At 52.8% G+C, this 12492-nt stretch overlaps 6 protein-coding genes across 6 annotated transcripts; 4 read left to right on the top strand and 2 right to left on the bottom strand.

The window, feature by feature from the left end:
- The first annotated feature begins 1940 nt into the window (after positions 1–1940).
- On the top strand, positions 1941–3520 carry BJ171DRAFT_498330 (uncharacterized protein). The gene is made up of 3 exons (XM_053110353.1): positions 1941–2357; positions 2461–3203; positions 3241–3520. The coding sequence occupies exons 1-3, from the start codon at positions 2093–2095 to the stop codon at positions 3457–3459; spliced, it is 1227 nt and encodes a 408-aa protein (XP_052968068.1). The 5' UTR covers positions 1941–2092; the 3' UTR covers positions 3460–3520.
- A 52-nt stretch (positions 3521–3572) lies between these two features.
- On the bottom strand, positions 3573–4263 carry BJ171DRAFT_498328 (uncharacterized protein). Its single transcript, XM_053110352.1, has one exon. It carries the CDS (start codon positions 4154–4156, stop codon positions 3638–3640), a length of 519 nt encoding a protein of 172 aa, XP_052968067.1. The 5' UTR covers positions 4157–4263; the 3' UTR covers positions 3573–3637.
- Positions 4200–4788, top strand: BJ171DRAFT_498325 (ricin B lectin domain-containing protein). The gene has a single exon (XM_053110351.1). It carries the CDS (start codon positions 4218–4220, stop codon positions 4482–4484), a length of 267 nt encoding a protein of 88 aa, XP_052968066.1. The 5' UTR covers positions 4200–4217; the 3' UTR covers positions 4485–4788.
- A 3838-nt stretch (positions 4789–8626) lies between these two features.
- On the top strand, positions 8627–9052 carry BJ171DRAFT_39028 (uncharacterized protein). The gene has a single exon (XM_053107160.1). The coding sequence runs from the start codon at positions 8743–8745 to the stop codon at positions 9001–9003; it is 261 nt and encodes an 86-aa protein (XP_052968065.1). The 5' UTR covers positions 8627–8742; the 3' UTR covers positions 9004–9052.
- Positions 8627–10590, bottom strand: BJ171DRAFT_498322 (uncharacterized protein). The gene has a single exon (XM_053110350.1). The coding sequence runs from the start codon at positions 10219–10221 to the stop codon at positions 9103–9105; it is 1119 nt and encodes a 372-aa protein (XP_052968064.1). The 5' UTR covers positions 10222–10590; the 3' UTR covers positions 8627–9102.
- Positions 10591–10644: 54 nt separating this feature from the next.
- Positions 10645–11823, top strand: BJ171DRAFT_498319 (uncharacterized protein). The gene has a single exon (XM_053110349.1). The coding sequence runs from the start codon at positions 10744–10746 to the stop codon at positions 11479–11481; it is 738 nt and encodes a 245-aa protein (XP_052968063.1). The 5' UTR covers positions 10645–10743; the 3' UTR covers positions 11482–11823.
- Positions 11824–12492: the final 669 nt, after the last annotated feature.

Here is a 12492-nt window from a genome sequence, read left to right as displayed (position 1 = left end):
AGAGCCAGAACCGCAGCCCGAGCCACAGCCCGCACCAGAGCCGCAGCCTGAGCAGCAACCTCAAGTACAGCCCGAATCAGCTCCCCCGGACTTGGAGGGTGGTCGTCCTCCGGGAGAACTCTTGCATCGACCTGCTGCACTGCGAGACCCCAATAATCTCGTGTCCCGCATCACCAGCAACACCGACACCCGCGCATACCAAATCACCTGGCTCTACACCGATGACCAGGGAGTCATCCGAGACCTGAGGGCATACGACGACCAGCGTCGCCAGCATCTCGGAGCTGCCGGGGTGAGGCCTTATAAGCTCACTATCGCGTTCTCGTATTCGCTCAGGCACAAGGTTACCCATGAAACCCGCATGTTCTATGCGGGTGTGAACAACTTTATCATCCGTCACGCCGTCGTTATACAAACGACCGACGATATCGATCGTCACTTTGGAGGACTGGATTTTCGAGCGAAATGCGCTGCGTTCAGGGCAAGCACCTACTACGAATTTGGACGAATTACCAGCTTCACGGCATACATCACCAACTTTGACAACACCCCGGCCATCCGACCCGATGCGAATGTGGTTGTGCTGGGTGATACGGATCGCGAGGCTGCTCCTGATGCAGATGCAGTGGTGCCCGAACCGGATAATGGTGACGATGGCGACGCCCAAGTCCCAAATGACGACGACCTCAATGGACACCATGATGGAACCTTGAACTCGTCCTATGGCCGTGTCGGTGCCAGCTTTTATGCGGAGCTCAGGAGCCACAAGAACGACAAACTGTGCTTCTTTCGCTGTCTAGCCGCACTCCAGAAGTGGGAAGAGCTGAATGGATCCAACAAGACCGTGCGATATGACCGCATCGAGGGGCTTACTAAGAAGTATTTCAGGAAAGCTCTCCCTGACCAGTCACCAAAGACATACCCCGGCATCCGACTCAGAGAGCTCCCGCAGATGGAGGATGTCTTCGAGACGCGGGTTCGTCTGTGGATTCGCGACCCAATGAACCGTGAGTCGCTCCGGTTCTTCCGCGATGGAAAGGCAGAGTACAAGGACAAACGCACCCTCAACATCCTCGTCGACAATCGCCATTTCTCATTTCTACCAGATCCACACCCAGCCTTGTTCCCATGTGAGAAATGTAGCCGTATCTATTCGGGTCCAGCCGCACTCCACCGCCACATATGCAAGGGTGGGCAGGATGTTCAGGTCTTTCAGGAGGGGCTATACAAACCACCAATGGGAACCTTTGACCGAATCCCCGAGCTCGCCCCATATCCATTCTTTGTCGTGCTCGATACCATCCATATCCGCAAGCCACGCGCTGAAGGTACTATCGACGATATGGACGACGGTACTACCGATACACACGTCCACCACCTCTTCCAAGTACATGCCCGAACCAATTTCCGGGCCGCCGATGCACCAAGCTCTATCATGCGCGAGGTCCTCTCGGGGCATGCAGTCTTCCGCGGTGAACATATGATCCGCGATCTCGTACGATATTTGCAAGGATTACAGGCGCTTGCAGAGAACCATATGCGCAAGCAGTACCGTGGTTTGCTGGGCAGACTCCGAGAGCAATCCAAGGATCCATCGAATTCAAGTGCAAAGGTGAATCTCGTTCATCTTCAGCGGTGGCTGGCGCAGCTCCCTGTCGTCGGCTTCAATCTCGGTGTAATGCTTTATCGGCAAATCGTGGCGCAGCTGTATCAAGCATCGCCCAACCATTCCGTTTCCATCATCAAGAAAGGCAGACGCTACCAAGCACTCATTACCGACCAGCTACGCTTCTTGGATCTCACCAATTTTCTAACACCGGGTGTGACGCTGTCGACATTCTTTGAGACATATCACCCGGAGATCAAGGTGCCAGCATTTCCCTGGACGACATTGGTCTCTGTTGATCAGCTGCATGACCCACTCAGTCAGCACAAGCTTTCGATTCAATCCCTGTCTTCGCGTGGGACACTCTCGGCGCAATATCACCCCGTGCACACCCATCCAGCCGATGTGAATCTAACCGTGATCGAGTACATTGATCGCTACACCGCCACCATTGCCGAGGGTTTGTATCGGTCGGTCGAGACACTCATGTCGTTCTACAGCTCCAAGAACATTCATGTCTTCAAAGATGCCATCAGTATTCCAGGGCTGGTCGAGCAATATCTCTTCCGACCGCTGCGCGACGACATTCATGCATCGTTCATGCTCATAAGTGATCAGGCGCTTTACACCGAGCTTCGCGACTCTGTAGTCGGGGGGCCGAGCCTGGTGTTCAACGAATTTGCCAGGGCCGGCGAAACACTGATCCATGGCAACCCAGATCGCATTTGCCAGCGGGTTATCGGCATGGACGGTAATGCGCTATATCTATGGTGTCTTGGGCAGGAGATGCCCACTGGCTGCTTATGTGGACCGCATCATACCACCCGACTCGGAATACCGATACCGACTTCCAGAAGCATTCTTTGGATTTGCCAAAGTCGACATTCACGTTCCCGATTCGCTTCGGAACCACTTCAGCCACTTTCCACCCATCTTTATCAAGGATGCAGAGGAGGGCAAGATCAAATCCGTTATGGATGCGAAGGAAATCATTCTTTTCTCGCCTCTGCTCAGATGGTATCTCGAGCACGGTCTCGTGATTACTAATATCCACAGACTCGTATCGTTCGAGCCCAACCGATGTTTTCAGTCGTTCGTTGACGAAGTGACTGAGGCTCGCCAGCAAGGAGGAGACTCGATTCTGGCGGATACGATGAAGCTCTTTGGGAATTCGGCATATGGTCGATCGCTTATGAAGCGCGAGGATTTCTCTCGGGTCAGGGTTGTCGAAGCACCACATCTCCAGAAGCATGTGATGGAGCCGAGCTATGTCGAGGCACACCCTCTCGGTAACGATTTATACGAAGTGACCAGGCGATGTACAAGGATCGTTCATCATTCTCCGATCCAGATTGGATTGGCCGTATACAGCTACGCCAAGCTGCGCATGCTGCAGTTTTACTATGATTTCTTGTGTCAAGTGACGACACAGGATCGATTCATGCCGATGCACATGGATACGGACTCGTTGTACATGGCGATCACGGGGGATCGGCTGGAAGATATTGTCACATGCCATCCATTTCGGTACGAGCAGCTAGCCAAGCAATTTCTCTCGCGAGATCCATCAACTCGACGAACACCTGGTCTTTTCAAGGTTGAATTCAGTGGCACAGAGCTCGTGGAATTAGCAGCCCAAGCTCTATTCGGCATTCGATAGCGAAACTCAGAAGCATAAAATGTCGTCGAAGGGTGTGTGTAAGGAACAGGTTGTTATAGGACACAAGCGAGTCCTAGAGCTGATGAACGATCAAGAGGTGTGGACGATCAGGCAGGACTCGGTGCGCTTGAATGCGGCTGGGGAATTATTCACAGTTAGACAGAGCAAGAGGGCTTGGCAGAAGGGCGTGTGAGAGAAGTTGAGTCATGTACTTTTTTTCGAGACTGAATGACAATACAATATTTTTGCCCATGGACCAAACACCGATCGTCTACTTTGCGATATTCATTATCGGATTCATGGTCAGTGTATTACTATACAAAGAAGGGAGTCGAGTCGTTTCTACCAGCCTCGACTGGATCCGGTGTCGCTTACAAATACAACCCATTCACTCGTCGTATGGAGCAAGTAGCAGCACCTGCATCACCATCGACGGCTGCGTCCACACCCACACCTGTATCCACACCAGCACCAGCACCGGCGCCCGCCTCTATCGTGTCGTCGACACCGGCTGCCGTTTCCGCGATATCCCCGACCATCACAAGCACCAATGCAACGACCGGGCTGGTAAGTGCCGTATCCACCACGGGTTCAGCTGGAATCACTGGTCCTCCGGGGGCTATGGGGCTGCCGGGTTTGCAGGGGCCACCAGGCCCGACAGGTCCTGCAGGTGCTCCTGGCGCTGTGGGGCCGGCCGGACCCGCTGGACCCACTGGACCCGCTGGACCAGCCGGACCACAAGGTATTCCAGGACAACCCGGTCCTCCTGGTGCTGGCATCCCCGTGTCTGGTTTCATCAACAACTGGGGTCTTATCCCGGCCGCAGATACCCCAACACAATGTGCTTCGGTCTGGGGAGGTGGTACTGCGGACGGGACTAATCTGGCCATGTGGGCTTGTCACGGTCACGGAGGGCAATCGTTCCGTTATAACCCTACTACCAAGCAGATTATGGATTTTACCAGCGGCAAATGCCTCGATGGCGGCAATCTTCAAAATGGCACCCAGATGGTGATCAAGACTTGCAACCCTTCGACACCAAGTCAACAATTTAACGTCATTAATGGCGGATCTACCATGCAATTTGCAGGAAACACAGCCAAATGTGTGGATCGGGCGGGTGGGTCAGCAGCGAACTCAACAGCTATCCAGGTCATGGACTGCAATGGGGGTGAATCCCAGGCATGGCGTCTACCCTGGGCAGTGTATCAGTCTTAATTCCATGGTATCAATTTTATGGTGTAATTATCAGTCGATCCACTGGTGCTGCCCGGCTTGGAAGATATATACCGGAATGTCAAATAAGTCGCACTCCAGCTAATGGTGATCAATAGGCCCGTATAAGCCAATGTATTGGTGTTGTATGTGGGGGCTGCTGGGGTTAGGCCTGATATGGTGACATTGCTTTTGCACACAGAGGCGATCAAATACATTCCTTGGTCGGTCGCGGAGCCAATGAGCAATAGAAACGCTCCAAAAGTAGGACCCGATGTCAGAGTGAAGGACGTTCCATTGGTTGGAAGAGCCATTGAATAGACCAGTGGGGAGATGGCGATTCCGTTCGAACCGGTCACGGTGCCTTGCAGAGAGGTGTTACCAGTCACAGTCAGACCGCTCGATGCGGTGATGCTACCAGAGCAGTCAATGCTTCCACCGCAATATAGATTCTTTTGGACCGAGAGACCGCCGGAAAACTGGACAGAGCCTGTTCCGAGCGCTGTGCAGTCAGTGGTCAGTGCATTCAGTAACAATCCATTCAAATTCGTCTGGCCCGTGATGTAGACTTGCTTCAGCGACTTGGAGAGCGTCACGAACGTGGGGATGGAAAAATCGCTTGCCATAGTGAGTGTCCCTCCTAGATTTGTGTTCTTAGCCACAGAAAGCCCACCTGCGGTGATCACAGAGCCGACACCCACGGCGGTAGAATCGGTTGTCGATGCGACCTGAATGGTGCCCGCTGTATACAGACTACCTCCCGTGGTGAGTCCTTGGTCATTGAGGAGATCGAGATTGCCTTGGAGGAAGGCGCCTGTGGTTATGTGTGACATCTCGTAGCGTTCTGCTCACACAAAATCAAAAGATTTCGCCATTGGCTGGGAGCTCGCTCCGAACTCGCTTCAAGATGCCAGAATCGCTCGGGCTGGGGCATGAAGCGATGACGGATGCCAGAGCTCTGCATTCCCGGTGCATCGCAGGATCTCACGAGCAGCTGCGCATGAAGTGTACTTGGCTTTTGCCATGTGGTAGAGTCTGTCTGCTTTGATGGCCTCCCATTGATCGACCTGCTTCTTCGACAAGCGAACACACTGCCTCGCTCGTCTAGCAGCCAGACCATCGCCCCGACCTAGTGCACTCCCACTGTCTCGAGTGAATTCGTATGCTGCGTCTGGATTCGCGATCGAGATCTTGGCTGCATGGTATGCATGTTCGATTGAATTGTACGTTTTTCCTTCGAAGCCGAATGGACAGACGTGGAAGTGGCTCAGTACTCGTCTCCAATTCGGGGTTTGCTGTAGGCTGGTGTAGATGCTGGCATCTGCGACGCACTCGTATTCGCCTTGGCCGGGTGGCATATCTGGAGAGTAGGAAAAGAAGCAGAATCGATCACTCTGCGTCATGCTGGCTTCTCACTGGTGGGTCGTGCTGAGAATCTTTGAGCCTCACACAGCGCACCAGGCATTTGGCACAGGACCCGATTCTATGGCAAAACAAAAATGATGCTATAGTTCAGCAAACGATCTTGCTGCAACATGGCGACTCACGTACCGGATAACATTGAGTACCAGGGTGATGTGGACATCATCGCCGATTCGACTGGTGCAGCCAATCTTTACGTGGACGGAACCGAGACCGTTTACAACACATTGAATGTCAATAGTACGATTGATGCGACTTCGAATTCTGGAGCTTTGGTCGTACTCGGAGGCATTTCAGCCTCGAAATCGATATGGGCGGGCACTAGTCCTCAACTCGAGCACGCTGTCGGTGACGTCTAATGCCGTCATCGGGGGGACGCTGACTGTGACTGGGCTCGCTTCACTCAATGGAGGTCTCGCCTTGAGTGGAGCACTGTCGATCACGAATACTACGGACTCGACAAGTACTTCCACAGGTGCTCTGGTTGTGGCTGGAGGCCTCGGAATCGCAAAAAACATGTGGATCGGTGGGCAGGTTAATTCTGCGACCGTGTCGACATCCGGGGCGGCTACGATTGGGGGCGCTCTCGGGGTGACTGGTTCTTCGACTCTGGCTGCGATCACAGCATCTGGAGTGGTTGCGTTCACCAACAGCACGGATGCGACGTCATCGACCACTGGTTCACACACTCTAGCTGGAGGTATGGGGGTTGGTAAGTCGCTATATGTCGGAACGTCGATCAATTCGGCCACCTTGAACACGACAGGTAACGTTAGTATCGGCGGTGGGTTAGGAGTCACCGGATCAACGAGTCTTGCAAGCCTGGGCGCTGGGCCGACGACTCTTACGTCGCTTTCCGTCATTGGCTCTTCGACTTTGGCTGCGATTACAGCTTCCGGTGTAGTCGCATTCACCAACACCACAGATGCGACGTCGTCGACTACCGGATCCCATACATTGGCTGGAGGTATGGGAATCGCGAAGAGCTTGTGGGTCGGAACGTCACTCAATTCGGCCTCCTTGAGCACGACAGGTAATGCTACGGTCGGGGGTGCTCTTGGCGTGACCGGAACGACGACGTTAACTGGAACGACTACGGCCTCTGCAATCAATGCTTCTGGCATAGTAGCGTTCACTAACACCACGGATGCGACATCGTCAACCACCGGATCACACACATTGGCTGGAGGTATGGGAATCGGCAAGTCGCTCTATGTTGGCACTTCGGTCAACTCGGCCACCATGACGACGACCAGCAACGCCAGCCATGGAGGGACATTGAGTGTGACAGGAGCGACGACCCTCTCATCCACACTCGGAGTGTACAGGAGCATCGACTCTGGCTGGCTTGACGGCGTCTGGTGTGGTCAGCATCACCAATAGTACCGCATCGACGAGCACGACCACTGGCGCTCTTCAGGTAGCTGGCGGAGCAGGTGTCTCTGGCGCTCTGAATGTCGGAGGAGGCGCGACTACCACGACATTAACGGCCTCTGGTAATGCTAGCATCGGAGGAACCCTTACTGTGACAGGGTTGACCACTCTCTCTGGCGGCCTGTCGCTCACAGGAGCATTGACCATCTCGAGCACTACAGATTCGACTAGCTCTTCGACTGGTGCTTTGGTTGTCGCGGGCGGAATCGGCATCGGCAAGTCGCTCTGGGTAGCTGGGACATCCAATCTCGCTGCTCTTAATGCGAGCGGTATCATCACTCTCTCCAACACCACCGATGCAACGAGCACGACATCAGGATCACTCATAGTCGCTGGAGGGGTGGGGGTTTCCAAATCGCTCTGGGTCGGAACTCAAATCACGGCGGCAACCATCGCGACCACTGGTACGGTTGGCGTAGGGGGTAATTTGAATATAATCGGAACTAGCAATTTCAATGCAGGAGTGACGCTGAATTCCACGCTATCAGTCGTCGGGGCTACCACTCTCGGAAGCGTTACTGCGAACGGACAGGTAAACACCACATCGACCACAGACAGCACGTCCAGTACGACGGGCTCGGTGACTATCGCTGGAGGCATGGGCATTACAAAATCGCTTTATGTTGGCACGAGTGTCAACTCCACCACCATGTCGACGACTGGTAATGCATCTCATGGAGGGACGTTGTCTGTCACTGGCACCAGCTCATTGACTGGATTACTGACTTCTGCTGGAGGTATCAATGTGACGTCGACGGTCGACGCCTCCGCCAGTGGCGGTAGCGTATATACCCTCGGTGGTATGTCGATTACAAAGCAACTCTATGTCTCGGGGATGGCGACTCTTGCTGGGGGGTTGACCTTGACTGGAGCGCTCGCGATCTCGAACACCACAGACAGCAGTAGTACCAGCACTGGAGCTCTGGTGGTCTCCGGTGGGGTCGGCATAGCCAAAAATTTGACAGTTGGTCTCGGTGTCACCGCTACTACATTGAATACAAGCGGAAACGGCAGTATCGGTGGAGCGCTTTCGGTGGCGGGAACGTCCACGCTGACCGGGGCATTGACCAGCGCTGGCGGAATCGTCGTTACAAATACCACCGACTCGAGCTTCTCCGGAGGCTCGATCTTTACCAATGGAGGACTCTCCGTGACTAAGAGTGTCTATGTCGGAACCAATCTCAATGTCGGATCAAGCTTGGTCGTCACCGGAACCGCGAATCTTTCGAGCTCAGCGAGCGTCGGCGGCACCCTGGCAGTGACAGGCAATTCCACCTTGACGGGTACATTGGCGGTCGCTGCGGCAGCCACATTCTCCTCCAACATCACAGTTCCTACCATCAACAACATTAAGCCAGCTACTCAGATCACTATCCAAATCCCTCGCAACGGAACGAGTGTTACGATGTCCTCGGGTCCGACATGGGGGTGCTATTTGATCTTTATTGGTTGCTCGACTGATACGGGAACTTCCTGTGTCTACCTAGCTTGCAAAACAGCGAACCCGGTAGGCTCGAAATCAGTCACCATTCAGCTGCTGGCGACACTGGGTTCGTTTATACAAATGACATGGGCAAGCACTCAGCCCGTATTCTATTATCAGACGGCATTGGACACGACGAGCAACACGGATGCCTATGTGGTGCGATGGCTCCCATGGATGTGAGGAGTCCACTCGAGCTCCAACTCCGCAAAATGCGTAAAAATCACAGTAAGGAATTTGATACCATGGGTACATAAAAACCACCAAACAACGAGTCCACCATCAAAAAGTGAAGAAGTCCTCCAGGCTGGTCTTCTTCTTGGATTTTTTGGAGCTCTTCCGTTTTTTTGATTTCTTGCTCTTTCGTTTTTTACGTGGCTTATCTTCCTCGTCATCATCGTCATCCCAGTCATCATCCCAGTCGTCCCAATCGTCATTATCCTTCTTCCGTTTCTTCTTAGTGATTCCCAATGACTCCGGGGTGATTGTAATTCCTTGTATAAATCCGTGACCAGGAGTATAAAGCATATTTCCCTTCTTCTTGGAAGACCGACTTGCCGATTTCTTCCTCGTTTTGCTCGAAAAGATATCTTTCCAGAAATCGGCATCATCATCGTCTTCTTCGAAGTCATAGTCATCATCATCGTCGTCTCGCTTTCTCCGCGATTTCGATTTCGATTGCGAGAGCAGATATTTCATCGGGTCGCGTTCATATTCAGCTCGCTTCTCCTGCCGCTTGAAAGCATCTTCGTCGAAGCTGGGATTATCCTTTGTCGCGTATCTGATATCATTGACTTCCGCATGGAGGGGGTAGATGGTGAAGACGACGATCTCTTCTTTATTCATGATCGGCCTCGTTGCTCGCAGGACGGCTCCTTCAGAGCCATGCCCCAGTTCCGCATTTGCGCGTTCTTCTTGGGCGGTTGTCCGTGCGATCGCGGCAACGCCTCGCTGGCATGCTGCGTCAATAAATCGATCTCCAGAGTCGGACGCTTGAACTGTGTACGGTCCGACTAGAGTCTCTCCGTAGCGTTGGACCATCTGGTCATGGTTGATGACTTCTCCCTCGAATTGAATGATGACTTGCCCCTGTTCGAACACAGGCCCAGAGTCAAAGTCGAATCGATCGATAAAGCCGCTAATTTCTGGTGGAGGGCGAATCGCGAACAACCGCATACGACTCGGGTCAGAGCCTTGGATACGCAAGTGCTGGATCAGAGCTAGGTGCTTGTCGCAGAAGGGAACACCAAGGCAGCTAATCTTGTGACAAGGTGATCCGTCGACGTCGTGGCCTCTGCAAGGGAGACATCTGAGATTGCACGTCCACTTATGACTTGGGTCTGCATAATAGAACCGATATTTTGACGTCGATGAATGATTGGAAAACAAATTGCTATACATTCCTGCTGCTACAGTGTGTCCAACAAAAAACAAAATCTCGTTGATTTTTTTCTAGAGGTCCACCTCTAGAAACTGACCATAATGTCATCGACCCAGCAGACCAACTCCTTCGTAACAACCCCCTATTTTTACGCTTGGGCTGAAGGGAATAGCCAGTATTATGCTGTAACGTCGTTAATGGATGCAAAGCAAAAATGCGGTTTGACGTCTGCTACCCTCGCGTTCGTTATTGGGGATTCAACTGGCAATTTTAATAATTTGATGGAGTCGATGCAGAGTGATATAGCTGCGTTCCAGCAGAGTGGTGGTAATGTTATTATCTCCTTTGGAGGGGCCGCTGCTCCGGATGTATTCGATCTATCATTGACCGATACTGAAATATGCAATCAGATCGAACAGATGTATTTAAGCCTCAAGCCTCTGGGCTTCGATTTTGATATCGAGGGCTCTGCAGTCGCAGAGACTTCCACTAACCAACGGCGAGCGGCGGTATTCTCAAAACTACAGCAACAGTACCCTTCTATGGTGTTCTCTCTCACACTCCCATCATTACCCACTGGCCTCGACAACAATGGCCTGGCTTGTTTGAAGACATTTATTTCATCCGGTATCCGAATCGACACCATTCGATTAATGACCATGGACTTTTACGATGAATCCGTATCAACAGATATGGGGGGTGCTGCAGTTAATGCTCTGGAAGGGCTGAAGGGCCAGCTTGCTCAAGTGTATCCAACGTTTTCGTCGCAGCAATTGTATAAGATGATAATGCCGGTTGTAATGATTGGCCAGAATGATGATGGATCAGTGTTTACTCTCGACGACTGCAAGACACTCTGCTCGTACATCAAACAAAACGGACTTGCTGGATTTTCGTTTTGGGCTCTGCAACGAGACCAGAGCTCTCAAACGGGTGGTCTCGCCTGTTCGTCTATGATTACTCAAAAGGACTTTGATTTCTTGAACACCGCCCATAGCATTCTCGGAGGTTCGTCGCCTACTCCTTCACCCGTTCCTGCCCCATCCCCAGCTCCGACTCCAGCTCCTACTCCTGCTCCTGTGCCTGCACCTCCCCCTGCACCTGCGCCTGTTCCTGCTCCACCCAGCAACGCGACTCCATGGACAACCGGGATAAATTACAAAGTCGGTGATTTTGTCAGTTACGCCGGGCATACCTATGTATGTCGCATGGCCCATACTAGCATTGTGACCTGGTTCCCATCTATATACACTCAATCGCTCTGGACGCTGATCAACTGAGCGATCACACGGTGTAGTACCGCTCCCACGAATTCTTCATCGCTTTGATGTAATCACTGTCGTCAATTTCCGATGGCTGCCACGGCTCCTCCTTGATGATCAAAAACGGAACGCCATATCTAGGGAATTTCTGGCGAAGGAAGGCTGTCATGTTGAGCGTGTCATCGTCCAGCAGCACCTCTAGAAACCTCACACCATACCGGATCAGGCGTCGCCGGGTCTCGATGCCTCGCCGAGAGTATGAGTACAGTCAAACCAGAAAGAAACGGGACAGTCACTTCCTGGCATCAGCGACACAGGTCTGCTGATCCGTAGACCCCAGTGGGCAGGTCGTGCGATTGTTTCCCGTCCTGGTTGGCAATCACTTTGTTTTGGGTGGGTCCGGAAGCACAGTCTTGAATACACCCGGTCGATCTCCTGTGGCGATGATCGACTGGCATACCGAGATCATGTTCCTGGCTGCATTGATGTCTCGATCCCACAGCGTATGGCAGCTTGCACAGCTCCGGACAAAGTGTGGTTTCTCGATATCAAGATACTCGGGTGACTCGAGTCGCTTGGCTTCCCGACAGTGTGAGCATACCTGGGATGTGTTGAACTCGTTCACCGAGCACACATGGATCTTGGAGACGGATGGGTCTGGTGGGCGTCTCTGGTGATGGTGGAATTGCTCAAAGTACTTGGCAAACCTGAGTCTCCTGGGACTGGAGGCATATCCCTTCCCCTGTTTCCAGGATGCATTCCCAAAGGCAATCACCACCTCGGTCTCCCTTGGTGCCTGGTCGATGACTTGCTTGCACATCTCGTGGACGGTGCGCTGTCGCTTGCTGTGGAGATCCAGTCGCTTGAATCGCCGTCGCCGGGTCAGGTTGAAGTACAGCTGTTTCTCCAGCATGTCTCCATCGAACACATGGCGAATGTATCGCAGGAATGAAGCCAACCCAGGGATCTTGGGACTTGGTGTGGTGCTCATCCATTCCTGCAGACCAAGGGCCTTGTGGGTGCTCTGGA

Source organism: Polychytrium aggregatum, assembly GCF_025602895.1.
Source record: "Polychytrium aggregatum strain JEL109 chromosome Unknown BJ171scaffold_12, whole genome shotgun sequence".
Lineage (NCBI taxonomy): Eukaryota > Fungi > Chytridiomycota > Chytridiomycetes > Polychytriales > Polychytrium > Polychytrium aggregatum.
The sequence above is the reverse complement of the archived record's forward strand: the minus strand, read 5'-3'. Positions and strand labels throughout refer to the sequence as shown.